The sequence below is a fragment of the Oxyura jamaicensis genome, chromosome 17 (assembly GCF_011077185.1).
Source record: "Oxyura jamaicensis isolate SHBP4307 breed ruddy duck chromosome 17, BPBGC_Ojam_1.0, whole genome shotgun sequence".
Classification (NCBI taxonomy): Eukaryota; Metazoa; Chordata; class Aves; order Anseriformes; family Anatidae; genus Oxyura; species Oxyura jamaicensis.
The window spans coordinates 104,141-131,967 of NC_048909.1; the positions used below are offsets into that span (position 1 = coordinate 104,141).

Below are 27,827 nucleotides of genomic sequence, written 5' to 3' on the forward strand. Positions count from 1 at the left end.
TCTTTTCCCCATTTATTGCCACTATGTTTCCCTCCACAACCAGAAATGATTGAGATTCTCCTTAGTCCTCCTTTTCTTTATTATTTATATTTTTTTTTCCCCTCTTTAACAGCAATAGCCAGTTTGACCTCAAATTAGGCTTTGGCCCTTCTAATTTTGTCCCTACGCAGCCTCATGAGATCTTTGTATCATACACGCACAAGTTCACAAGAGATTCCACTAGTGATGAGCTACACAAATAGACTTGGTCAGCCTCATGCAGTGCTGTGGGTGTTTTTTTGATTGTTTTGTACTGCTGTTACTCAGGAGCTGAGTACTAGTGACCAGGAAATGCACTTACACTTGAGACATCTTCAGGCCTTTTTAAAATAAATTACAAGTTTATTAAAGTATATGACAATTTCATGGCTTGGTAGTATAAGCAAAGAAGATAAAAAAGGATAGTTTTGATCTGTCAAGGTAAATTCATCTTTGCACATTAACAAGTAGATTCTCACCTACTAGAATTACTATATACCAATAAATATCAGCATAATTGCAAAAATATTACATCTGAGTTATCAGTTGGATGCCTCAGTTGATGAGTTAGTAAAGTCTCACAGGACACCAAAGGCTTGCATTACTTACACAAAGTCATGGCATTGCTTCAACTTACATTACATTGCTCAAACACAAGAATTTAAGTAGTTGCACTGCCAGGTCCTCCCTGCCATCAGAGTACATTGGTTCCCAGAGCTACAATATCAATCACTGATGTTACTTCACAATATTCAGGTGCTGATAAAAGGATTTGGTTTTGTTTGCATATGACTAACTTACCTCTTTCCTGTTCTTGAGCTCAGAAGGCCAAAGTTTCTGCTCCATGCCCCCTATTGAGTAATGCAGGGAAGAACAGGAGCAGATGGAAGTCCATTTATCAAATTGTTCAGATACTTACAAATGAAGAACACCATTAGGAAGACACAATTAGTCAAACTCCAGGCCCCAGATAAAGAGGCTTTAAGACTACTAATGGAACTATATCCTCAGTAATGCTTTTTTTCCCCTTCCCATTTGTGCTGTAGGAAAACCTGCATCCCTCTAAGAGCTGTCAGCATCCTTTTTGCTCATTACTAGTTATGCTTCAGATTTTTTTTTCCTGAAACTATGGGTCATACAAATCTGCCTTAGTGAGCTGCAACCTGGTATTCATCTTCCATGCACAGAGACACCTCTCGTCCCCCAGCTTTTCTGAACTGAGATTTGCTGTACCCTAGCAATTATTCATTAGTAGCACCACATAAAAAGGCATACAGTGGTGGATGTCTGTGCAAAGAGAGAGGATTGCATCTTGCTTCTATTACCTAACAGCATCTTTAGCTCCCAGCAAGCAGGCACCCTAAACCAAACCAGCAGTACATTAAAGCAAACAAGTTCAGTGTACACCTTTTGGAAAGTAATCTGCAATTTACCACCTTTGGACACCAGCTTTTTTGGTGCCTTTGAGCGATCAGCTGCCCAAGACATCTTATGAGCTTCCAGAGGGATACAAATTCTTTAATCCTCTTACAATGAACTATGGCTGATCCCTTATTTTCCTGTTGCAGACGGTACCTGCCCCAGAGGAATCCACATAGTGTGAGGGACACACATCAAGTGTTTGATTTATATGGATGAATACTAAAATCTAAAGTACTACGGCAAAGGGATAAACTAGATATACATGGACTTCCATGCAGATTATGGATGAGCAGTACTAAAAATAATCACAAAAATATGCTTCAAACTGTAGTTGAAGTCCAAAGGTAGTGCCACAAACATATATAACATTTTGAAACCTTGGGTAAGGAAGGATGGGATCTAAGCAGAAAAACCTAGCTATATGGTGCTCTATCAACTGACAGGGAAAACCCAACAGCAGGAGTCACCACTCATACACATTGTGGGATGGGTGCTTGTGGCTGAATTTCTGGGAACAGAAAACGAAAACAGAGTGCAAGCAGACAGTACATGACCTGAAACACTGTAAATAAATGCTGGTTTAAGACCTGTATCAGTGATGTCATTGAGAAAAGGCTTATTTTATTTTATCACCACATAACAGCATAAGGAAGATATGACCAAGTTGGGAACGTTGCACAAAGCAGTAAGAATGGTGTCTCTGGTCACAAGCCTTTAAGTCAGGGTTTGGAAACTGATCACACAAATGAGCAGGCTTTCTGGGAAGCTGGCAGGCACAAAACATGAATATCCAAAGGTTTCATTTTTAGTGGAAGCAGAAGCCTCCAGACTTTGACAACAATACTTGCAGACAAACAAACAACCTAACAAACACACACACACAAAAAAATATTTTCCAATCTGGAGTTGGGAAAAAAAAAGTCTTAGAGCAGGAAAAATGCAAAGAACTCACAAAACTGTTTACATGTTAGTTGCAAAAAAAAAAAAAAATCCTGTCCTATCTGCATTCCTTATCACATAGATATAGAATAGGAAAGCGAGCTGATTCTTTGTCTAGTATTTGGAGGAGTAAATACAGCTGTATTTGAGCTTGACATTTAATGCTGAAAATCTTCAATGTTCAACATGGAAAGGCCCCTGTAAGCTTATACCATGGACCTTGCACAACTCTCCATTTCCTAGTCTGATAGCAAGAAATCAGTTCTCAAAAAGGTTGAACAAAGATTAGATGCTAAATGTGCTCCCCATCCACCTACAGAATTTTCTTTGAGCAAACAGATTAAATCCCAGAATGGGAGGTTTCCAACCCCTACATTTGTGACCATACCCATTTGTTTCTCAGTGAAAGCATAAATGAACGTTATAGCTGGGTACAACTGTTTTTTTTTGTTTGTTTGTTTGTTTTTTGCTTTAGTTAAATTAGGCAAGGCACTCAAGCTCTTGGAGAGAAACCAAGGCAGCTCTTTGTGCAAAAGGACAAAATCACTGGCTTGAAGAGATGTTGTTTCCACATTTGACTTAAGCGTCAGAAGCACACTAGGATGCTGAAACACCAGAATGAATTACAGACCCCAGACTTAAGGCTGTGGTTCAAGAACCACAAGAGTACACCCCCACATGCCCCTGGAAAAAAAAAGAAAAAAAAAAAAAAAGGGCACAATTTCTGTTGGCTTTGGGAGGGCAGGAAGGGAAAATACATAGTAGAAGTGAGATGGACAAAGTTCAGTCTGATCTGACACAACGTATTATATTAAGGAAGTAAAAATAAATAAGCAATTAAAATGACTTTTGCAAAAGAATAGGAAGAAGCAGATGAGCTTTTGACATATTATTCAGGTTTGTGCCATTTCACATGTGATAAAGGAGTCAAACAAGCATTTACTTTCTATACTAAACATAGCTGAGCACTCTTAACTTCAGACTTGAAGGATGAGTACAGTAAAATCACACTTTGCAAAGACAATTCAGTTTCCAAGGAAAAATTAGGTATAGAAGAAATCAGTTGGACCAACAAGCTCAGCTAGAAGACAAAAAAACGTGTATGCGAAAGTGCGTGTTTATTCTTCTCTTCTTCCTTTTGCTTATTCTGCAATGGATTACTATTACTCGTGTTAAACGTGACATAAAAGGAAATTTTAACACAGACTCCCACAGTCTCATTCGTAGAGTCAACTCCATTAAGATCAGTGGAAGACTTCAACAACAGATTTTTGGTGAACACCTAGATATATTCCATATCTTCATACTACTCTTCGTTCCCTCAACAGGGCTTGTCCTATAGATGAAACACCGAAGTCTGGAGTTTTTATGATCCATGGCAAAATCAGCAATTACAGGATCAGTACTAGCTGCAATTGAAGGCACGAGGCCCAAGCAACTCAAGTTAGAACAAGAGGTTATGTACTCACATTGAATTCATCTTTTTTTTTTTTCCTTTTATCTCATTTTAATCCTCCATTTTTTTAGCCAAAGCTGAGCTCCAAAGTAACACAAACCTGCTTCATAAACTAAAAAACTGAAGGTGTTTCCTCCTCCATTTCAACAGCAGTTTCCTTCTTCTCTGTTACATCAAAGAAAATCTTAGTATCAAATAGGTTGGGCAGGCTAAGGCTACTGGATTACATTGCACACATGAGAAACTTACTTCCAAGGTTACTGCTGGCATTTGACCTGGAGGAACATTGTAATTCTGCACAAAACTGTCTTGTCTAGAAAAATCACAGGGTCTTTTTGATGACAGAAAAACGTGCAATTTATAAAATTCCTTCATCTCCGTAAGTCATCATTAGTAAATGGAATGATAAATATTCTTTAAAGGACTTCAGTAGTGGTCCATATAGTAAGTTCAAACTCAAGTAAACAGATTTAATTTAAAGAAATAAAGATATACCTTACTTTAAAAGTCAATGGTTACAAATGCTATAAAATACACATATGCCTAAGCCACTGGAAAATTAACCATTACAATCAGATTTAGACTAGTTCTGTTTTGCAACCCTAGATTTATAGGATACTGTACCTCACTTCCACTACCATACACCTGCATACTTCCCACTGCTCCAATTAACTAATTAAAAAGGGGAAAAGACATTTTGGTGAGAACAACCTCTTTAAAATTACAAATTTCTGTGATTTGTGAATATGGAACCATCCAAGTAGATTCAAAGCCAAAGGCAGAAAACTACAGAAAGCTGATTTCCGAGTTCATGGTTTAAAACCTATTTGCACACATAAAAACAAAAGATCCCAAGGCTCCCATAAGATTCTATACAAAGCAAACCTGAGTCTGCTTTCTTTTCAAAGAACTGAAAAATCTTCAGTAATTCTATTGCAACCAGGAAATTTCATAATACAACTAGACTGTCTGCTTTTAATACTTCTGATGAAAACACGTCTACCAAGGAACCCCTAACAACAACAAAAAAATCGACAACTTCTCTACAGTCTAAACAATGATGAATAACCTGAATTTTACTGTATGTTGAGTCAACAAACACCTTACAATGCAAGATGTGGACAGGAAGGGATGGAAGGAGGTTGACTTGGAATTATAATGTGCTCACAAGCTTTCCCAGCGCCCAACCTCACAAAGCAGCTTTCAGTCAGAATACCTGAGGTCTAGCTGATACAATTAATATATATAATGCATGTGTAGTTTCACTTGTTTCACATTGTCTCCTGCATTCCTGCAGATAAGTTAAAAAAAAAACTGCAAAACATCTACAAAATTATATACCACTTTGAGCCAAATCAGCAGCAAATTCTGTTCCATCATTCATTTCAGCCCCAGCTTGAACAGATTGTTCAAAGTGCTCTATAAAACTAAGACACTGTACAACAGGTGCTCTGCTGCCACTTCTTTCTAACATGATGCAGCATAGCTTGGTAGTTTGGAATGAGATCAAGAGAATCAGTAACAATACTGACAGCTTTAATTTCTACCTGGGAAATTATGGTTCATCGTATATTCCACTTAACATCTGAAACACCATATGCTCTTATGAAGGAATGGCACCATAACCAAGTGTTTCAGTATGTCCAGTATAAACCTGAAGGCTTATTCCTTCTCTCCAGAGACGTCCCTGTGCTTTAAGACATCTTGCTGCATTCCTGATATTTAATTAGTATTTATTAAGACTGACATAAGTGAGTTCTGGTTCACCATAGCCCTGTGAATGTCATGGTCCACACACTGAGTATTCTCTAAACCTCATAATGATCAGTACCAGGAAAAGCAGCTTAATATTGCACAGATCGTCCATCACAGAACCAAAGCACAGGGATTAGATATAAGACTGACATGACTTCTCCAAACCAGAGATGCTTTCTCAAAAGTTTTGTTTAAGCCTAAAAAAGGTGCAATATAGCATCTCTCCTCAAACCCTGAAAATTAAAGTGACTTGAAGATAAAAACAACATCACTGCAATGTCTACTGACACCCTATCTATGCTGGCACCCAGATTGGGAGTGGATGAGCTTCTGTGTTAAATACAAATTTGTCAAGGTTGATTAAGTCTATGTCATCTGAAAACAGCAGAAACATGTACTTGAGTGTTTCCCCAAGGAAGAAGCTCTCCATCTTATCTCGTGGCTCTGGATTACTGGGATTCTGAACGTTGTTAATGGAAGTATAACCACCTGTAGGAACCTGTGCAAAAAGAGAAAAAAAAAAGCAGAAACTTTGTATATTTCTATAACCTAAAATATTTTATTTTAACCTCAACATGCAGCTCCTTCTGAAGAAAAGTGCTAAGAACATCTATTAGTACTTGCTTTTCATTTGCACATAAAAATACAGTTCTAAAAAAAAATCTGTGCAATTCAAAGCAAACCACCAAACAAACTGCTAGAATAAAATGAAGCAAAATGTCAATTTATGCTTAATTTAAAAAAGTATCAGAAAGAACATACCAATGAAGTTTCTGGACAGATGTACAAGAATTAAATAGTGTAATGTCTGCATTACAGTTGGTCAGAGTACCATGCCTATCCTGCTAAGAACAGACCATTGATATTTAATGACCATTGGCATCCAGACCACACTTTTACAGCATATCAAATCAATATCTCCATGAGCACTGCTGTCAGAATAAATAAAAAAGACCTTTACTAAAGCTGAGTAATTAATGCTTCCACGGCAATTTTTGTCTGGCCACTTTAATCAAAGTATTGTTTCAATCCAGCCAGGTACCTCTCAGCTTCTGAATTCTAAAGATCACAGTATAGATCCTAATAGCTTCCAAGACAGCATACAAATGCTTTGGTAGTCTGCATAGACCTTCTTCATTTTACTTTTAATCAATGTAATATATAAGTAATTTTACTGAATATACTAAGTATTTGGTGCATTTCAGACTGTAAGGCACTGCATGAACCGACATTTTATTGTGTTCTTATGAGTATCCTCACAGTTATGGCTTTTGAAAAACAAAGTTTCAGAAGTTCTTGTCAGAGGGAGAGTGAATATAGTCCCGAAAGAACCAGGTCATTATCAGCTGACCTTACCCGTGTGTATTTATTGAAGTTTTGCAAGATTTCCCAGCCCCAGTCTTGGTATTTCTTATCTCTGGTGAATCTGTACATATAAAAAAGGCTTTCCACAGTTTCTGGTCGCAGTAAGTTATGCCTGTCTGCAGGCTGCAAAAGAAAAATAAAAAAGCAAATAATTCGGACTAATACACATACAGAGAGAAAAATAGCAATTCCCATTTCCACCTACCCTAAAGAGGTTACTATGTATAATTCAGCATCTATAATAAATACATTGCAGGGTTAATTAAAACCAAGGGCTAGGGTACACCTGTAAAGCAATGCAGCCACAGAACAAGCTGCTTCACAAGAACAGCTTACATCACCAATGTCCAGACGGGAGCTTTAACAGCATATTAGAGATACAGAGGAGACAAAGTACTGTTGAGGCCAGCTAACTGTTTACCTTGATTTCCACATCTTTGTGGCCCTTTTGTGCATGAAGATTGAAGTGCACAATCTCTGGACTCAGGCCTGTCTCTACTTGCTCGTACATCTGGTAACATGTTTCTATCAGGGCTTCAGCCAGTTTCATATGATCAGTAGTCAATCCATTGTGAGCTCCCAGTGCCAAAGTACCAGGCAAAAAACAAACCAAGTGATCCTGTAAGACAAGACAACTGTTAATAGGAAAAAAGTTTAAAAAAAAATCTAGGAAAAAAGTTTTTAAAAAAATCAAGTGAAGCAGGATTAATATTACACATACAGACACATTTGTGTTCAAATTGTGTTTTGTTTTCTTGACATTTCAGGTACAAAGTACTTGAAGGTAAAGTTAAACTATCTATTGTAATACAACACAAAACAGGAAGCATTATTACAGTAACATCACAAATTTGAAAAAGGTATCAGACCATGTGTTTTTATGTCAGGTATCTGAAAGGGTGGCAGGTCTGGGCAAATTAGGGGGAAGGGGGTGTTCTGTTTTACAAGAACTGCATATTTCATACCAACTAGGGGTTGATCATTTGAAGGTTTCTCAACAGAGACAACTAAATAAGGGACAAACTGATCATCTGAGCTTAAAATTAAACTTATAATAGAACACAAGCACTGCTATAAAGTTTGTTAGAAAAATACTTTGAGACAGCATTTAAAAGAGATCCTAGCAGATTTTGAAGGCTTAGTATCTTCACAAAAATAACTGTTAATAAACTATGATGTCCATCAAAACAGCAAGTTAAAGGAAAATGATATTGCCTAAAAATACCATTATTTAAAATATTTACATAATACTTTAATAATTATTTAAGTAATGATGTTTTAAATCGTATTTTTAATGAATGGTATTTAAAATAAACATGTAACATAAGAAATGAACTTCCCAAGTGCCAGTATTTTAAAATAAATCCTGAGGTAGGACCAAAGAGAAAGATGATTCAGCCACAGAAAACAAAGCTTAGGGGAAGGGGGATAGGACAGCTGAAGCAGATTTTCATTACTCTGAAATAATCACCTTAGCACTGCTTTAAGACAGACAACATTCACAGAGACAAAACCACTGTAGTTACATCCACTGTTACAACTGGAAAACACTGACAAGATTTCATAGATATTTCTGCCTGAAAGCTTGCCCCTTTCTTGCAACTTTATTTGGAGTAATAAAAAGCTTTTACCCCTCACTTCTATAGAGCATCAGAGATGTAAGAGTACCATTCTTCTTCAGGCACCCGAGGATGACTTGTGCGCAGAGTATTCTGTATTGCTTTCCAAACATGCAACATCAGCAGTGAAAGAACTACAGGGACGTCTGTCATCTTCCAGAAGTGACTCACATGTCCAGAGAACACATCTTGGCTCAGACAGCGATCACTACAGGTCAGATTTTCTCTGACAAACTGCAGGCAACTCATGAGATACACAACAGCTATCACGGCGTTTTTTTGTTTGTTTGGTTTAGTTTTTTTTGTTGTTGTTGTTCATTTTGTGGGGGTGGGCAGAGGGGAAAGAGAACACAGCAGGCTTGCATTTGCCTGTACGTATGTGGATATTTTTTGGTGGTAGTTGTTTTGCTGTTGTTTTCTTTAATTGTCGTTTTAAATGCAGGTGTATTCTTACCATCTTGGCACTGAAATGGCCATGAGCAAGCTCTCCTACAAAGGTAAGCTTCTTGGGTTGTGATCTCTGAAGAAGATGCTTTTTCACACCTTCTATGGCTCTCATATAGTCTTCCAACAGTCTGTGAATTAAAACCATTCAAAGTTGGCTCACATACACATATAATAGGTTTAACCACACCTGATATTGGACATTTATTAGTTACTGCTACCATGTAACCATACAGGTTTGCTTTAAAAGTAACCCCTAAGTTTAAAGTATTAAGGTAAAGATATCACCAGCTCTGTTTCCAGACAACCACCAGATTTCATTTCAGGAATCCTTAAGAGTACAGTACTTCATACCACAGTTAATCCAGACTAGTAAGAACATCTCCAGCTCAACCCCCTCCTCTAAATTAGATTCAATTATATCAGGTTGCTTGGGGACTTTCCAATTAATTTCTGAGTATCTCTGAAGATGGAGAAACAATGAGCTTGCCCAATCTTTTCTAATATTTCACTACCCTCTTTATGAAACTTTTTCACAATATTTAATTGCTTTTCTTATATAAAAGTACTCAAGGGAAATTCTATTTTGAGGCTCACAAAATGCTATCATTCATAGACCTAAAGACAATGGCTCTCAGTTTACAATGAGGTATGGCTTGGAAAAAGCCGTGATGCAAACTTTCTTTGTAGATCTACTCCAAAATGCCTCACTGGGGCATATCGTCTCTCTGTGTGGATTAAACCCCTTGACATGAACATGTCCAACATAATTAGCTTGTAAGGACAAAAACTGGTTAGATTTTTTTTTTTTTTTTTTCTTGTTTGGGAGGAAATCCTTTTCGACATTTTTAATTGCTCTACTCCTTACAAACATTCTCTTCACTTATCCAGGGCAGGTAGGAGAAACATGAGACATAAAGCAACACATGCAAATACCAAGCTTCAGTATTTCCTTCCTTCTATGAGGTTAGAACATGAAGACCAAATCTGCCACCTCAACCAACCATTTAATAGGATTTGTCTTTCAATAAGAAACCCAGAGAAAGCTTGTACCACTGCTGAAATGAAGTATCACCATTATTTCAGAAGTTAGCCTATTTATGCTCCATATTTAGCACTAAGACTTTTACCTGTTCTCCAGTCTCTAGTGCTCCTCGCATCTGATGTGCTAACAAAGAAAATTTTTCTGAGGAGTAGAAGTTTTTAGATTAAGCCTAATTCTCATGCTGTTTTTACATCAACTTACCATAGGTCCTCTTGGCTCACTTTTAAAAAAAGGGGGTATTTTTAGTTGACTTTTGCACATACAGATTATTTTTCTTTATGCAGTCATCTACAGCAGAAATTTTTGCAGCTTGCACCATTTTCACACCAATACGAGAAGTGGAAAGAACTTACTCATTTTCTTTTTTCCCACCCTGAATCCATTGCTTGAGCAAATACTCATAGTAGCTGTCAGCTCTGGCTCCCAGAGTATAGACACCCAAGTGAGTGAACTGCCCACTATTGGTGTTTATGAACATAGGCACCAGTCCATCATTTTTCCCTGAGAGCGTGTGAACATGCTTCATCACCTCATCTACAGCTTTCTAGAAGAAAGAAAATAAAAAAACAAGTTACATGTACAAGACTATAGCTAGTAGCTTCAGGCTGAAAACAAATCTTTCTTCTTCTTCAAACTAGTATCAGGGATATCAAGTTCCATTCATGCAATATATTCAATACAGGATTTCAAACTTTATGACTTGCATAACCTCATGTTATGGGTAAATATGATTACCTTGCAGTAATTGTAACTATCTCCTTCCCAAATACAAAGCTATATTCAGCTATATTCCCAAGTGCTGTAACCCCATTCAAAAACCAGTACTGCTAAAAACAGTACTGGGGCATGAGACTACAATCTGACTTAGTTATATTTGCACAGTAGAAGTCCAGCTAAAATAACAACATGAACCCGCTATAACTAAAAATTCTTTAACACAACAGAATTACATTACCAAATAAAAAGAAGAGTGGAAATTATTATTTTATCTGGAACTGCTTTTGTTGCAACTAACTTTTTTTTAGGTTCTGAGTCACAGTATTTAATAATTCTAATTCCTTGGAGGGCAACAACAGGGTTTTGTTCTTTGCATTTACATAATGGCATCAAGAAACCACACACAGAATTCTACATATTAAGCAAGGCACAGCTTCACAGACCTTGTTTACCTTAGTATTTTTTTTCAAACCTAATAATGTGGTGTTAAACAAAAACATCAATACTAAAAACTGTGGGTTTTTTTTGTTGTTTTTTGTTTGCTTTGTTTTGCTTTCTAAAAAATGAAAGCTGTTCCTCAGGGAGAAAAATAATTATACATCTCCACTACTACCTTCTGATATTTAAGAAAATAATTTGAATGATTTATTTTTCTTATTCTTCCTTCATCTAGAGTTTCAAAACTCATTTAACATCACTGAGGGACTACAAAGTCAGAGTCAGTGGTGGTGTCGTAAATAGGCAGAAAAAAGGAACAACATCAACACGTTCTTCCATACCTGGAATTTCTCATCTCCAGTAAGACGAGAGAGCTCCCTAAACTCCAGCTGAATACTGGTCACCTCTGCCACAGTGCTGTCAGATGTCCAGCGAGGTGGATGTGCAGTGCCCCGGCCAATGTTGACATCAGAATAGGGTATCTTGGAGGGGGTCTTGAATGCTGGCATAAGCCTATTCCCAATGTCTTTCTAAAGAAAACCCAAGAGCACAGGACACACACGCAAAAATATATACAGACACCCAATCCTTTATATTTTCTTTCAGTAACCAGGCAGAGAACAGTACCTTAGTTTTAGATTCTGAAAGAAAGCAAAGAATTAAAAATGGTCATGGATTTATTCCTAACAACAACTACAGAGTTTGTACCCTGTTCTTAGTACTTTATGCCTCGTTTGAGTCTGCAGTCCCTATACAACGGGATTTAATCCTGAAGTAAATGACTGAGATGCTAATTTAAGGAGGTGGTTGATGCTGTTAAGGTGCCTATACAGAAAAGGCAACAAAATACAACTATTACTCTTTTCCACTTATTTACCCTTTTTTTTTTTTTTTTTTTTTTTTTACATAAACTGTCTTATTATGGTCAGCTCTTCGTTAACAGAGGAACAGGCACATCTATAAGTATATCTGATAAGACACATTAGGGCTCTGAGGTGATCAAGGGTGCAAATAGAAGTGCAGGCTCAAAAGACTAATAGTAAATCCCTCTCCCACCATTTTAAATATGAAATTGTTACCAAATAGCAACATTCAACTTTGTGATGAATCTTCCCTCGACTTTGTCCAATACGAGCTATACAATCCAGTTTCATTACTAAGACTCTAATCACTTACAGCTTTTTCCAGGAAGAGGCTATCTCCAGAGAGATGGTAGGTGCTCAGCAAGCCACCAAGAATACGAATTGTGCTCTCAAAGAGGTTCACATCCACATTTTTATCAAAGACTAAGTCATTTGCTACCCATATTCTTGCTTCTTCAAACTCTGAAAGATAAAAAATGTAGTTCACTTATGGATTTCTGGCATATTCCAAAAACTGTACTAGAGAAATCATCATTCTGTCCATGACAATTACTTATGTATCTGTCTACCAAGATCATAGTTTTTGGTTGAAAACTGTAGCAAAGAGAACACAATAGGTGAAGTTTGATTACCATCAGCTTAGAGGTTATTCAGCACGTACCGCAAACGCATACAAAGAGAAATACTCAGCAAAAATAAATAAAAAGAACTGGAACAATTATTTATTAACATAGTCTATAAATTGAGATCTTTCAAGTCCATCCATTGATTTGTTAGACAATTAGTTACACTTCCAACAAGAGCTGTTTGAAATTTTTAATTAAATCTTTCTAAACCAAAGCTGAGATCTATCAAGATAACCGATAACATTTTCAGTCAAAGCCATTAATGCCTCTAGTCTAGCAATATCCTGGGGAGCCTGCCTCCTAGTTCAGCACTTAACTCACAAAATCCACACACAAAGACACATGCTATTGAAAATTGTCTTCAATTTTTTTTCCCCACAGTAGTTTTGACACTACTAATTCAAAAAGGCATTTAAAAATAAGAAAAGACGTTTGGGATTTGACAGCATTTCAGTAATACCACCTGATGACTGCTTTTGCACAGGGTTTATCTCTATGGTCCATGTGAGTTAGCCTACACCTCTAACACTGAAGACTAAGCTATCTTAAACTATCTCACACCCTTCAGAAACTCCTGCATTTGAACAGTCACAGAAGAATAACCATTTCCCCGGAAATGAAAGGTATTCCATAGGAAGATTAGGCAGAAGGATGCAAACAAGGTGCAAATGACATGTACCCTGTTTAAGAATAAAATCTGGGATCACCTGAAATGAACAAAGGATTTCAACTACAGCAGCCAAGAAAGCTTGTGCAGCTTTTTTTTTTTTTTTTTTTTTTTTTTTGTATTCAATTCTTGAATGTCTTATATTTGGGGTAAATATTCTTCTCAGTCTACTTGAGAAGAACCACAGAAAAATCTGTGCTGTCTGTTGTTACCATTATCTAGCCGTAAAGTAAAAACATGTAAGGTACTCGTTTGACAGAAGCATTAGCATTTCTCTGCTTATAAGAAACATCAGCAACCTCAAACATAACTTTCATTTAGACTTGTAGTGGGTTTACGTGGCAAGGTTTTGGTAGCAGGGGGCCATAGGGGTGGCTTCTGTGAGAAGGATCTAGAAGCTGCCCCATGTTTGGTAAGGGCCCCACTGCTGACCAGAGCTGAGCCAGTAAGTGATGTTGCTTTGCGCCTCTGTGATAGCTTATTTAAGACAGAAAAAATGCTGCGCCACACAGCATCTGGGAGAGTGAGAGGAGTAAGGAACAGCCTTGCAGGCACCAAGGTCACTGAAGAAGGAGGGGGAGAGGTGCTCCAGGTGCCGGAGCAGAAGTCCCCTGCGGCCTGTGATGAGGACCATGGTGAAGCAGGATGTCCCCCTGCAGCCCATGGAGTACCACTGTGGAGCAGGGTTCCATGCTGCAGCTCGTGGAGGAGACTACGGTGGAGCAGGTGTAATTTTAATATTTTAAAAGCTCTATGCAGTTCACAGTTATTTTTTATGGAAAAAGCGGCACACTGTCAACTTGACAAAACTTCAAGACAACCTGCTCAATTCTAGCGCTGCAGACACAAGATACGGAGTTTTTGTTTGATTTAGCATTTTACACAAACCTCAGTCTTAGAAAAGAGAGAACCACAAAAGGTTTCACTGTTCTTTGTATCCTTTCTAGCAACTCTGTTCTTCCTATCTTGACACTAAGAACGGCATGATTTGTAAAAGTTTACAAAGGAAGCTATCTACCAGTGTTAAATACCTAAAGTTCAAAAAAAAAAATAATACAAAAAAAACTAGACAACAACAAAAACACTCTTACGCATTTAAGTACTGATTAAGCAAGTTTTCTTCAACAGAACTGCAGATTTTTGACTTAGTATTTAAAATCTGTTTGAATCTGTTTTCAAGTCTTCTAAAAACAAAGTTACTTCCAGAATATTTGAAAAACATACTAGAGCAGTTCACAAAGGTGGTATTGAATACTCCCCTCCTCTATCCAATGATTCCTTACATAAACTTCTAAAATCCAGCTATGAAATATTGATGATATTAGGTATGATAAAACACAAACCAGGAGATCTCAGGCTAACTACATGAGGCTGGTGGGTAGAAAGCCCATAGTGGCTGTATAATGGCACAAAGATGTCACTAGTATTCTAGTACAGAAACCAAATCAAGTGGTTTATTAATCCATTTCTCAGTTTCTAGCATATATATCCAGTTATATGTAATAGTGTAATATTATTTCCTGGCTCAAAATCCTAATCCAAGAGCAACGGTCTCTTCATATTTTTTAATGTTTTTAGACATTGTGAGTGTGTGTACATGTGCACACTCACCCTCACAGGAAAACTAAACTTATCAGCCACATCTAATAAATGTTCCCTTAAAGAACTCTAACCATATACTGCCTGAATAGAAAATAAGCAATTTCAGGGGGAAAAACGGAGGAGAAAAAATAAATTACCTTCTTTTAAGCCTAGAATCCACATAGTATCCAAGGCATCAATTAAGGTAAGCCCAAGTCCAAACCACTCACTGTAAGACTTGGACAAAGGCTTCAGTTCATCGTGGCCCCAAGCGAAGTCCTTATATCCTTTCCATGCATGGCGGAACGCTTCTATCACAGCCATCTGACGTTCATTTATGGGCACTGCAAAAGGAAGACAGCAACTTGCTCAAGACTTCTGCAGGGGAGCTACCAAACTCCCTATACTGCATAAACATGCATCCCTATACCAAACACCATTTTGCTGAATCCTACCCAGAATAAGCTTTCTTCTAAAACTATATAAATTATGTAAGTAGAAAAAACTCAGATTATTCTTTTCAGCACAGCCTTTCCTCTATGGAATAACTAGTCAGCATCTCCGGTCAGCAATTTACTCAAGGAAACAGAGATCGCTCCCTGACAATGACGTTTCACCAAATAAAACATTAAAATGTTCACACACACAGCTGTGAGATGAGTATCACTAAAGCTCAAAGACCTGAAAGTTGGGAAATACCAGAATTAAGACTAAATCAACTGTAATTCAGCTGCTGTATATGAATGTTTACTAGGTACAGACCTCAGCTTTTTACCACACACCATTTTTCTTTATCTTCCCTATCTTATTTGTTCCCTTTTGCTAAATTTAAAGTCAGTTCTACAGAATTGTTTCTCTAGAACTTTTCATTTAAAACAAAAGGACAAAAATTGTCATTTTCTGACTTAGGCAAATCCATGTCCTTTTCTATGGTTCAACTGAAGGTTTTGATTACAATTTGCCATAAAAAAAATGAACTCATAGTACATATCCAACATGAAAATTTTGAAGCCCATTAGTTAATATTTTGGAAAGCTATAAACAAACAGAATTCCAAAGGGGTAATATCAAGCAGTATAACTAACCCCATTTCTATTAAGGTAGCACAAGCCAAATACATCACATTTTATTATGCCACATTTATCATATTGGAACTTCCTTACACGAAACCACAAAGCCTAACAGGATATTTACTCCACAAGGAGTCCAACAACTACAAAAACAAATTTCTACTGCTTCCTAGTGAGCCTTAAAAAGAGTTCAACTTAAATCAGGGAGGAAGTCACTTTCCTTGGATTTGCAGAACAAAAGAAAACACTGCTGAAAAAGGAAACTCACTTTCAAGCCCTCTCTCTTTAAATGTCCTTTTTCTGGAGAACGGACGGGAATGTCTGGCTCTTCCCATAGAATAGATCACAAAAAATTGACACTAAAATTTATTTTCAATACCATTTTAACAGTTTAAGGAAAGCAAAGGCTGGGCAAGAAGATCTGAATGGAATGTGTGCCCTCTCTAAACAAAAGGAAAAAGTACATCGTGCAAATATTCCAGCACATTCTTCCGAGTTTTCTTGTATGGCAAAGACAAAATCAATGTGGGAGAGTAGCACCCAAGATTCAAAAAATAAGGTGTGAAATTGAGGGCATCCTCACAGTGCTCTCAACGTGACAAGATTATCTTCTGGCAAAGAAAAAGAGAAGTCCATAATCAGAAGCCTCTCTAGCTTAGAAAATAACTTGCTTCAGACTTTCAGAGGATATAATGCCATTGCAAAAATATAGAGTCTGAGGGAATAGGCACATATGATTGCATATAAGTAAATGAGCCCTTGGTAGATATGGTTCCAATAATGGATGGAAGAGAACACGTTGTCTCTTAGGTGCTACAAAGAACATTCAATACATTTTCCAGAAGGACACATGCATTTTATAACAGGACAGAGGTAACAGTGAGCTGCCAGGAATAGCACGTATAACACACATTCTGCAACCTACTCACATAGAATCTGGCCACTAAAGATAGTCACAGCAAACTGTTTCCTACCATGGCACTGGACATGCATCCAGTTCTACACATGCATCAGAGTATTCTTTATTCAATACTGAAAACTGAAAGGTTTGGATGTTCTAATTTTGGAAATTATCTTTCCTACACATTTTTTTTCTTATTCCTTTCTCCTGTCAGAACTTTGTTTCCTTCATTTAAAGGAAAGGCACCGGGGGGAGACTCCCCAAGTGGGGGTGGACCCCCCTGCCCGGTCGCTGTCGGGCAGAGAGAGGGGACCTAGGAGTTGAGGAGGAATGGAGACAGGTCCCTGCTCAGCATTGCAGGAAACTCCCCCCACTGCCTGCCCCACCTTCCCAGGTGCCCTTACACAACAGGTTTGAGGCCCTGGAGCTCGAGAGAGCAGTGGAGGAGTGTGTGGAAGAAAAGTTAACCAGGAAGCCCAGGGCGAGGAAGTCTACTCCACGCCTCAAGACTTCTCTCACCAAGAAGGAGAGAAGGGTGATCGTGGTGGGCGACTCCCTTCTCAGAGGAACGGAGGGCCCGATCTGTCGGCCTGACCCCACCCGTAGGGAAGTCTGCTGCCTCCCTGGGGCTGGGGTCAGGGATGTCACCAGAAAGCTTCCCAACCTGATTCGCCCCTCTGATTACTACCCACTACTGATAGTCCAGGCTGGCAGTGATAACATTGATGAGAGAAGCCTGAAGGCTATCAAACGGGACTTTAGGGGGCTGGGACGGTTAGTGGACGGAGCGGGAGTACAGGTGGTGCTTTCATCCATTCCTACAGTGTCAGGGAATGGTTCAGAGAGGACACGAAAAGCCCACCTGATAAATACGTGGCTCAGAGGCTGGTGCCAACACAGGAATTTTGGGTTCTTTGACCACGGGGCGCTCTACTCGCCACCTGGCCTGATGGCTGCACATGGGTCCCAACTGTCCCCAAGGGGAAAACAGATCCTGGCCCAGGAGCTGGCAGGGCTCATTGAGAGGGCTTTAAACTAGGTGAGAAGGGGGGCGGGGATGAAACAAAGCCTGTTGGAGGTGTGCCAGGGGGAACAGTGGCAAGGCTGGGGGAGAAGGCTAAGGCTCAGCTGAAGTTCATCTACACTAATGCACACAGCATGGGCAACAAGCAGGAGGAGCTGGAAGCCATTGCGCAGCACGCAGGCTATGACTTGGTTGCCATCACGGAAACGTGGTGGGACCACTCTTGTGACTGGAGTGCTGCAATGTCTGGCTATAGGCTCTTCAGAAGGGACAGGCAGCACGGAAGGGGTGGTGGAGCGGCTCTCTATATTAAAGAGTGTTTCGATGTTGTCGAACTTGAGGCTGGGAATGACAAGGTGGAGTCCCTTTGGGTTAGGATCAGCGGAAAGGCCAACAAGGGAAGCATCCTGACGGGGGTCTGTTATAGACCGCCAAACCAGGATGAGGAGACGGATGAGGAGTTCTACAGGCAGCTGGCGGAAGTTGTGAAATCGTCAGTGCTTGTTCTTGTGGGGGACTTTAACTTCCCAGACATCTCCTGGAAACACAACACAGCCCAGAGAAAGCAGTCCAGGAGGTTTCTGGAGAGCGTGGAAGATAACTTCCTGACGCAGCTGGTTGGCGAGCCTACCAGGGGAGGTGCCCCGCTAGACCTTCTGTTCACTAACAGAGAAGGACTGGTGGGAGACGTGCTGGTCGGGGGCTGTCTTGGGCAGAGTGACCACAAAATGGTAGAGTTCTCGATACTTGGCGAAGTCAGGAAGGGATCAGTAAAACTGCTGTCTTGGACTTCCGGAGGGCTGACTTTGGGCTGTTCAAGACACTGGTTGGCAGAGTCCCTTGGGAGGCGGTACTGAAGGGCAGAGGAGTCCAGGAGGGCTGGGCGCTCTTCAAGAAAGAAATCTTAATGGCTCAGGAGCGGTCTGTCCCCATGTGCCCAAAGACGAGCCGGCCTGGAAGAAGACCGGCCTGGCTGAGCAGAGAGCTGTGGCTCGAGCTTAGGAAAAAAAAGAGGGTTTATAATCTTTGGAAAAGAGGGCAGGCCACTCAGGGGGACTACAAGGATGCTGTGAGGCGGTGCAGGGACAAAATCAGAAAGGCCAAAGCTCATCTGGAGCTCAGTCTGGCCACTGCTGTTAAGGACAACAAAAAATGTTTTTATAAATACATCAACACAAAAAGGAGGACTAAGGAGAATCTCCACCCTCTACTGGATGTGGGGGGAAACTTAGTAATCAGAGATGAGGAAAAAGCTGAGGTGCTTAACGACTTCTTTGCCTCAGTCTTTAACAGCAAAACCAGTTGTTCTCTGGACGCCCAGTACCCTGAGCTGGTAGAAGGGGATGAGGAGCAGAATGTCGCCCCCACAATCCACGAGGAAATGGTTGGCGACCTGCTACAGCATTTGGATGTACACAAGTCGATGGGGCCGGATGGGATTCACCCGAGGGTACTGAGGGAACTGGCGGAGGAGCTGGCCAAGCCGCTTTCCATCATTTATCGGCAGTCCTGGCTATCGGGGGAGGTCCCACTTGACTGGCAGCTAGCAAACGTGACGCCCATCTACAAGAAGGGCCGGAGGACTGACCCAGGGAACTATAGGCCTGTTAGTTTAACATCAGTGCCAGGGAAGCTCATGGAGCAGATTATCTTGGGTGTCATCATGCGGCAGTTGCAGGACAAGCAGGCGATCAGGCCTAGTCAGCATGAGTTTATGAAGGGCAGGTCCTGCTTGACAAACCTGATCTCCTTCTATGACAAAGTGACACGCTTAGTGGATGAGGGAAAGGCTGTGGATGTGGTCTACCTTGACTTCAGTAAGGCTTTTGACACCGTCCCCCACAGCATTCTCCTCAAGAAACTGGCTGCTCTTGGCTTGGACTGGCATACACTTCACTGGGTTAAGAGCTGGCTGGATGGCCGGGCCCAGAGAGTTGTGGTGAATGGAGTCAAATCCAGTTGGAGGCCAGTCACTAGTGGAGTCCCCCAGGGCTCGGTACTGTGGCCAGTCCTCTTCAACATCTTCATCGATGATCTGGACGAGGGGATCAAGTGCACCCTCAGTAAGTTTGCAGACGACACCAAGTTAGGTGCGTGTGTCGATCTGCTCGAGGGTAGGAAGGCTCTGCAGGAGGATCTGGATAGGCTGGACCGATGGGCCGAGGTCAACAGTATGAAGTTCAACAAGGCCAAGTGCCGGGTCCTGCACCTGGGGCACAACAACCCCAAACAGAGCTACAGGCTGGGAGATGTGTGGTTAGAAAGCTGCCTGGCAGAGAAGGACCTGGAAGTAGTGGTTGACAGTCGGCTGAATATGAGTCAGCAGTGTGCTCAGGCAGCCAAGAAGGCCAGCAGCATCCTGGCTTGCATAAGAAACAGCGTGGCCAGCAGGGCCAGGGAAGTGATCGCCCCCCTGTACTCGGCTCTGGTGAGGCCGCACCTCGAGTACTGCATTCAGTTTTGGGCCCCTCGCTACAGGAAGGACATGGAGGTGCTCGAGCGAGTCCAGAGAAGGGCAACGAAGCTGGTGAAGGGTCTGGAGAACAAGTCTTACGAGGAGTGGCTGAGGGAGCTGGGACTGTTTAGCCTGGAGAAGAGGAGGCTCAGGGGTGACCTTATTGCACTCTACGGGTACCTGAAGGGAGGCTGTAGCGAGGTTGGGGTTGGTCTATTCTCCCACGTGCCTGGTGACAGGACGAGGGGGAATGGGCTTAAGTTGCGCCAGGGGAGGTTTAGGTTGGATATTAGGAAGAACTTCTTTACTGAACGGGTTGTTAGTCACTGGAATAGGCTGCCCAGGGAAGTGGTTGAGTCACCATCCCTGGAGGTCTTTAAAAGACGTTTAGATGTAGAGCTTAGGGATATGGTTTAGTGGAGGACTTGTTAGTGTTAGGTCAGAGGTTGGACTCGGTGATCTTGGAGGTCTCTTCCAACCTAGACTATTCTGTGATTCTGTGAAAAAAAATGTGTGAGGAGTGAACAGAAATAAGATGTACTATTTACCTGGTTCCTTCTGGCCTTCGGCTTCCAAAGTTGAAAGTTTTTCTGGTTCCTTTATTTTACTAGATGGAGGCTCAGTGCTTTGGTCAGGTTCTATCACCGCTCCTCTCCAGCTGCAAATACAGAGGATTGGAATTAATACTTAATTTGATCACAGTAAGTCCTGCAACTGAATGAGACTTATTTCCTATTTTTCACTATATTTTGATAAAAGGAGTGGATTTTGTATCTAGGGTCAAAATAACCATGTTGTCCACTAGATAATTGTTTTGTTCAAAGAAAAAGTTATTTGTGCCAGAGAAATTTTACTGGATTACGATATGTATCTTAGAACAGGCTCCTGGAATTTCATTAAGTATCTTGACAACAGAATTTAATAAAGAACTTTTTAAAAGGTACTAAGATATCTGAGAAGCATTTTGTTACCTACTGGTTCTGAAATAGTCACAGAAGTCACTAACACTAAATTAGTACCACACAAACGATGATCAGTAAGAACTCATGAATAAACACAATGGACTAGCCATTTAAAACTGCTTTAATTCCAAGAGATTTCCCAAGCATCCCCAACCAACACAGAAGCATAAACCAGTCAAAAGAGGTTTTCATTTATCATTGCAAATTTCCTGAAGGAAAAGTCTTTCAGTATGGACTTCACGTCAAGCCAGGTCCATTGAGATCAATCGATTGATCTGAACCATGTTGTTAACTATATAGATATGTTAACTTTGAGGTCATGGTGTATCTTGAGTTCGTGATATTACATGGGCAGACAGTGATAGGGCAAGGGTTTAAACTAAAAGAGAGGAGATTTAGATTAGATGTGAGGAGGAAATTCTTTACTTGGAGGGTGGTGAGGCACTGGAACAGGTGGCCCAGAGAAGTTGTGAATGCCCTGTCCCTGGAAGCATTCAAGGTCAGGTTGGATGGGACTTTGGAAAACCTGGCTTACTGGGTTTACATGGCAAGGGCTTGGTAGTAGGGGGGCTGCTGGAGTGGCATCTGCAAGGTACCCCATGTAAGATCTGAGCCAGCTCCAGAAGGGATCTATCTGTCTTGCTTTGCCTCAGCTCTGGCCAGTGACACTGGTTGTACCCTGTGAGAGCAAGGAAAAAGAAAAAAAAAGGAAAAAAAAAAAACAACAGCAGCTGTCAGTGAGGAGTGAGAGAAAGCCCTGCAGACACCATGGTCAGTGCAGAAGGAGGGCAGCAGATGCTCCAGGCACCAGAGCAAAAGTTCCCCCGTGGCCCATAGAGGGGGCCCTGGATCCACCTGCCATCCATGGCAGGTGGATCTGGGGAGAGCTGCTGCTGGGTGACCCACATTGGAGCAGTTGGCTCCTGACGGATGGACCCTGTGGTACAGACTCACATTGGAGCAGTTTTTGAAGAGCTGCTGCCTGTGGGGAGCCCACGCAGGATCAGTTTGGGAAGGACAGCATCCCGTGGGAGGGACCCCAGACTGGAGCAGGGGCAGAGAGTGATCATGAAGGTACAGCAGAGATGAGGCATTAGGGACTGACTGCAGCCCCCGTTCCCCTGCGCCACTCGGTGGGAGAACATAGAAGAGGGTGGTTATAGTTTGGTTTTAGTTTCTCACTGTTCTAGTCTACTAGGGATAAATTACATTAATCTCCCTACACTTTGTATGTTTGACCCATGACAATAATTGCTGAGTGATCTCCCTGTCCTTATCTCAACTCTTAAGCTCTTTCCATTGTATTTTCTCCCATTTTTCCTTTGAGAAAGGCGATTGAGAGTGCATCCATGGTGGAGTTCAGCTGCCCAGCTGGTCTGGTGAGAGGTGTCCCTGCCCATGGGGGGGGGGACAGGAGACATGGAACTAGTGATCTTTAGGGTCCCTTCCAACACAAACCATTCTATGATTCTATGATGATTCTCCTTACAGAACTGAGCTTACAAGACCTTTAAAGTTTATATTGTTTACAGTCAGTGTACCTTCTGACTTGCATAAATTCAATCATTTAATTTCTTATTTTCATTCTTTAAATTTCTATCAAGTCTGAGTGATTTCATCACTCTTGCATTTTCCTGTTACTACTGGTTTAATCCTGCAAGTAATAGCATCAGTGGAAGCATAGGAATAAAACAGTTCAAGTCATTCTGAGAGATTTTGGGTAATATCAACAGCCAAAATACTGATGCTATGATCAGCTGAGCCGTGCCAGTGCTGAAAAGGACAAAAACACTGGGGGGGGAACGGACACGGGACACGACAGAAGAGAGGGAGTCTAGTGTTTCAATATCTTAAGCACCTCTGCTGAACTTCTGGTAGTCTTTTCATTTTCAAAGTTACATTTCTTCAATTATTCCCAAACCAAAAGATTTTAGTCAATGCTATCTTGGATAATAACCTAATAAATTAGATCAATATATTTACAGCAGCATAGATCCTCTAGTAAAGACATTTTTGTATCTGCATAAGGGTTCTCTGAACTGTATGATTAATCTTTTATAAGAAAGGAGTTAACATATTTTACACAGTTACATGCTATATACATGTCTACAGCTTCTGCCAGTTCAGCTTGGGCTTAACTTTACATACTGGGATCATATCCCTAATCAACACTATGACACTGGTACAATTTTCCTTAGCTAGCCCAGCACAAAGAGGCTTTTGACTGTATTATTATATTGATATCGTCACATTAACATTTACTACAAAACAAATGGAAGAAATTCACAGGCACTGATAATTCTCCAGTGCATTAATTGTCTAAATACATCAGAAATGCATTAGAGTCTAGCAGGGCTCCAAACCTCCTGCAATTCTTAGAAGCAAATACTAAAAACAGAAACGCTGCACATTCACCCAAATTAAATAAATGAATCCACCAATATCTATCGCTGTCAGACCAAACTTAAGAATAAACATAGGTAAAGATAGTAATCAACCTCAGACACAGACAACAAAAAGCCCTTGCAATTTTCACTCCAACATCCAACGGATCCTTAGAGAAGGGGCGGGGAGGGGTGAGAGAGAAGAAAAAAAAAATAAAGTTATAACTTGCTGGAAACACTTCTACCTGATAACAGATTTCTCTGTTTTCTCTTCTTTATCAGCCTGTACTGGCTCTTCTACAATCTTGCTGGTTGCATGTCGCGTCTTCAGCCTCACGTCCCTCCGTGGTGGTTTGATCTGAAGATTGGAAGGACTACGCCGAACATCAGGCAATTTTGGCTGCTTCTAAAGAAATAAAGAATGCTCAGTACATTGCACAGATGGTAAAATTTAAACCATAAATCAAAATTATTAATTTTGATATAATACCAACAGGCAAGTTCTTATTTGACTGGAAGGTATGCTGAAGACACCATCTTTTTATTGGTGGTCTTTTTTTGTATTTTTTTTTTCTTCATTTGTTCATTTAAAACTTTTGGTTAAATTACCCAAATTTTAAGTTGTAGTTTTTTGTTTTGTTTTGTTTTTAATGTACATCGCTGATGAAGAAAAAGTACACTGAACACTTAAAGCCAGTTTATACCATACCATGCCCAAAGCCCTTCCTGAGATGACAGCATTCCACCCACAGCAGGTTTTTGTTACAAGTTACATCACCTTTTTCAATAAAATTTGTTGAAACTAATCATTATTTGCAGCTTCCACAAACTCTTTGGCATATTTACAAAACACATTTCTTCTCATAATACCTGAGGTGAACGTTCTGGATAGTCTCCAACATTGGCATCTGCTTTCTGTGGTGCTGGCAGAACAACTGGATTCACCAGCTTTAATCCAGGTATTTCTGGTTCTGTTCTCTGCTCATCCAATGATTTGTTTGTTAAACCTAAATATACAAAGCTGTTGCTCAGCACAGAGAAATAACACGTCCAGCTAGAAATGTGTAAGTCTGCTGCATTCACACACTAGATGCACCCCCAAAAAAAGTGTTTCCATTCATCGCTAATAAACCTGCACTAATTGTTGGATACCAAGTGTCATTTGGTATTAACAAACTCCTTAATATCAAAGGAGGCTGATAAAAGGCATATGCTTTTTTAATTGCTATTATTTTAGCTTCACAATACAGGCAGCAAGATTACATCAATGGTAAACGTGTCTTTGTATTGTTGAACCTTAGAATTTCAAATCTTACGGACAATCAAAACCAAAAGAGTATCACCTTATCCTACTGCTTAGGTTTGGGTTACTGATAGCTTCTATGTTTTTTCATAACATTTATATGTAGATATCTCTAAACCTTGACCAACTAAAACAAAACATTGCTCCAGTCAAGATAACAAAGAGATACAAAAAGTACTTCAGATTAAGCATACCCATTGAAACATGTCACATAAAAACTTTTAACAATTGTGCTTTAAGAGATGCAATAAGTCACAGTCAATAAAAATTAAAATGAGTTATAAAAACTACAACAATCTCTTAAAAATAACACCACATACAGGTAATTTAGAGCTGTATAGAACACATACTTTTCCATGGTTCCCCCATGCTGGTAAATGAAATGACTCCACAGACTGCCAAGAAGGCAAACAGGAAGAGAATTATACTCCGCTGCAGTCGAGACAGCTGCTTCCATTTCTTTGAGAGAGAGGAAGAATATTTAGCAAAAAATTAGGAGCCCACTCCATCCAAATAAATAAATAAATAAATAAACCTATCAATTCATTCGGAGCATTACGCAAAACTGACTGTTTAATTTTACCCTCTGTTTCCAACTGCAAAAATCCATTGCTTATTTTCTCTGATGACAGAGAAAAAAGAAATATAACATGCTAGCACATGGCACAGCAGGCTCAGAGAAATATTAGAGCCACTTGCTGCAAAAACCCTGGAGAATGGCATATGTTGAGAATCCCAGAGAGCATCATCTGCAGCATGGTGACTTTCACCACAGCCTTGACTGGCTGACTTGTGCATCTGCCCAGATGTCACTTTGGAAACAAGCCAGAAGTCTCTTCCCTTCTTTTGCTGGAGAGCTACTACAAAACATGCAGCCAAAATATGAAACGGAAAAAAAGTGACAGGAAAACTAAAAACACTACTGCAGCAAAGAAGAAAGGCTTAAAATAAACTAAGCACCAGTTGCTGACAAGAAAAGCGAGGCATACTGCCCCTGGAAAAATCATCTGTAGAACTGTCATGTAGAATAGGGTCTGTCACCAGAAAAAAAAGTAGCCACCCCATAGCAACATATAAAAAAAGAAGTAAACAACAGATTAATAAGCAAAACAAAAACACATTTTCAAGATTAGTTTTAGGCAAAATGTGTTTTTTAAATTGAAGTACTTACAACAAAATTACTAAGTCAGACTTTAAATGACATGTTAGTCTAACAGAGAAGTTTCCCCCATTTACAGAGAGCGCAGTTAATCATCAATTGTTAAATTACCATTTTGTTGCTTTTAAAACAGTCAGAGCAAAATGCATCCAAGCAGGAATTTGCTTCTAATCACTGGCTTTGGCACACAGAGAGGGAGTTTCAGTGCTGATGCTATGCTTGGGAACAGCCTGCAGCTTCCTACAAACTTCTCTATACCCCACAGTACTTCCCAGAGTTCTCATCCTCTTAGTGAGAGCCAGAGGGTTCAAATATTTCAATGAAGAAAATATCAGTGTTCACATTACCAAGCTCCCAAGATACACGTTTCCTGTTTCCCTCCCACACCATTGACAGTACAGTAACCCTGTGTATCCTTCCCTATGCATGCTGCAACATGCTGGTCCTGCTCCTTCACCTTCATCTCTACCTACGCTGTCAACCACATCACAGCCATCCAATTGCAAAAGGATGCTTGAAATCCAGCAGCCATTTATTTCCTCAGGATAGGATGGGAAAAGAGGCACTGACTGCGTGTTCTTGGGGCGGACAGGAATTAGGCACAAGAATACATTAAGGCATTCAGCATCTTCCTTTCTCATGCTGGCAAAGAAGATAAGACAAAAGGAAAGATGACATATCTTGTGCTCTGTCCCTGCATTTCCTTAACTGTAAATAAGAGACGAGCTGTAGTCTTGTGTCCCTAAACAAGTTCTTCATATGCTTCCTCCAACAACCTGTGAAGTATTCCACATTTGGCTATACTTCATTCCCTATCTGCAACCACAGTCACCTCATCCCACTGCCTCACATTTTCCCAGGCTACCTCTCCACCAGAAGATGCTCACCCTTGCTAAATCTGCCTGCCCACTCCCTATCCCAGTCAGACAATAAGGTCACTCACAGCTCTGCCTGAGACCTCTCTTTTCACACTCAGCCTTCCCACAAAAGCGGAACCGCTCTACTGAGAAGCTGCAGCAGAGGACAGCGCTGCCCCTTCAAGCCATAAAATAGGGTGCAAAGGCACCCAAACCAAATCTCATCTGCCTTCTCCAGTCCTGATTAGAGTCTGGGGGGTGGCGTCTCTGCCCGTGGCAGGGGTTGGAACCGGATGGGCTTGGGTGTCCCTCCCATCGCGAACCATCCTGCGACTCCGTGGTGCAGTCCAGCGCTCCCGATCCCGCCAAAGCACCCTCGCTGTCAGGTCTCCCCGCGCGGGCAGAGGCCCGAGCCCCTCGCAGCCGGGGGCACCCCGCGGTCAGAGCCCGCGTCCCGCCCGGCCGCCCTCACCCGCCAGCAGGAGCGCCGCCTCAAGGCCTTGCTGTTGTTGTAGCCTCCGACCCCCACTGCCTCCTCCGGGCTGAGGGTGACGGAGATGAAGTCCCGCCTGGGCGGCGAGGCGGCGGCAGCCGAGTACATGGCCGCAGCCGCCTCAGGGGCCGCAGCCGCCTCAGGGGCCGCAGCCCAGCCGCCCGCGGCCCTGCGCGCGGCCCGCCATTATCCTGCAGCCTCCTCGCACCATAGAGGGGTCAGAGCGGCCGCTTCCGGATGCCGCTCTAGGCCCATGGCACTTCC

At 41.0% G+C, this 27,827-nt stretch overlaps 1 protein-coding gene across 4 annotated transcripts; it reads right to left on the reverse strand.

Moving 5' to 3' along the window:
* Window positions 1-356: 356 nt before the first annotated feature.
* On the reverse strand, window positions 357-27,814 carry MAN1B1 (mannosidase alpha class 1B member 1). Of its 4 annotated transcripts, none has more exons than XM_035341330.1 (13): window positions 27,543-27,813; window positions 25,405-25,513; window positions 24,622-24,758; window positions 23,997-24,154; window positions 20,954-21,063; window positions 15,114-15,299; window positions 12,395-12,543; window positions 11,560-11,748; window positions 10,417-10,607; window positions 9,029-9,149; window positions 7,377-7,574; window positions 6,947-7,078; window positions 357-6,089 (listed from the first exon to the last, which is right to left on the reverse strand). In XM_035341330.1, the coding sequence occupies exons 1-13, from the start codon at window positions 27,669-27,671 to the stop codon at window positions 5,886-5,888; spliced, it is 2,013 nt and encodes a 670-aa protein (XP_035197221.1). In that variant the 5' UTR covers window positions 27,672-27,813; the 3' UTR covers window positions 357-5,885. The 4 variants fall into 4 exon arrangements, with proteins under 4 accessions (XP_035197221.1, XP_035197220.1, XP_035197222.1 ...); XM_035341329.1 differs by having other exon boundaries at window positions 23,997-24,157; window positions 27,543-27,812; XM_035341331.1 differs by having other exon boundaries at window positions 23,997-24,157; window positions 27,754-27,789.
* Between the last annotated feature and the right edge of the window lie 13 nt (window positions 27,815-27,827).

Bases quoted from the DNA above. Each gene is read 5' to 3' on its own strand.
- MAN1B1 (XM_035341329.1), bottom strand. From the start codon at position 27,671: ATGTACTCGGCTGCCGCCGCCTCGCCGCCCAGGCGGGACTTCATCTCC. The intron at 21,064-23,996 runs GTAGAAGTGTTT...CTGTATTTGCAG, and splicing joins ACAGAGAAATCTGTTATCAG to CTGGAGAGGAGCGGTGATAG. The intron at 10,608-11,559 runs GTATGGAAGAAC...TCTTTCTTCTAG, and splicing joins CTGGAGATGAGAAATTCCAG to AAAGCTGTAGATGAGGTGAT.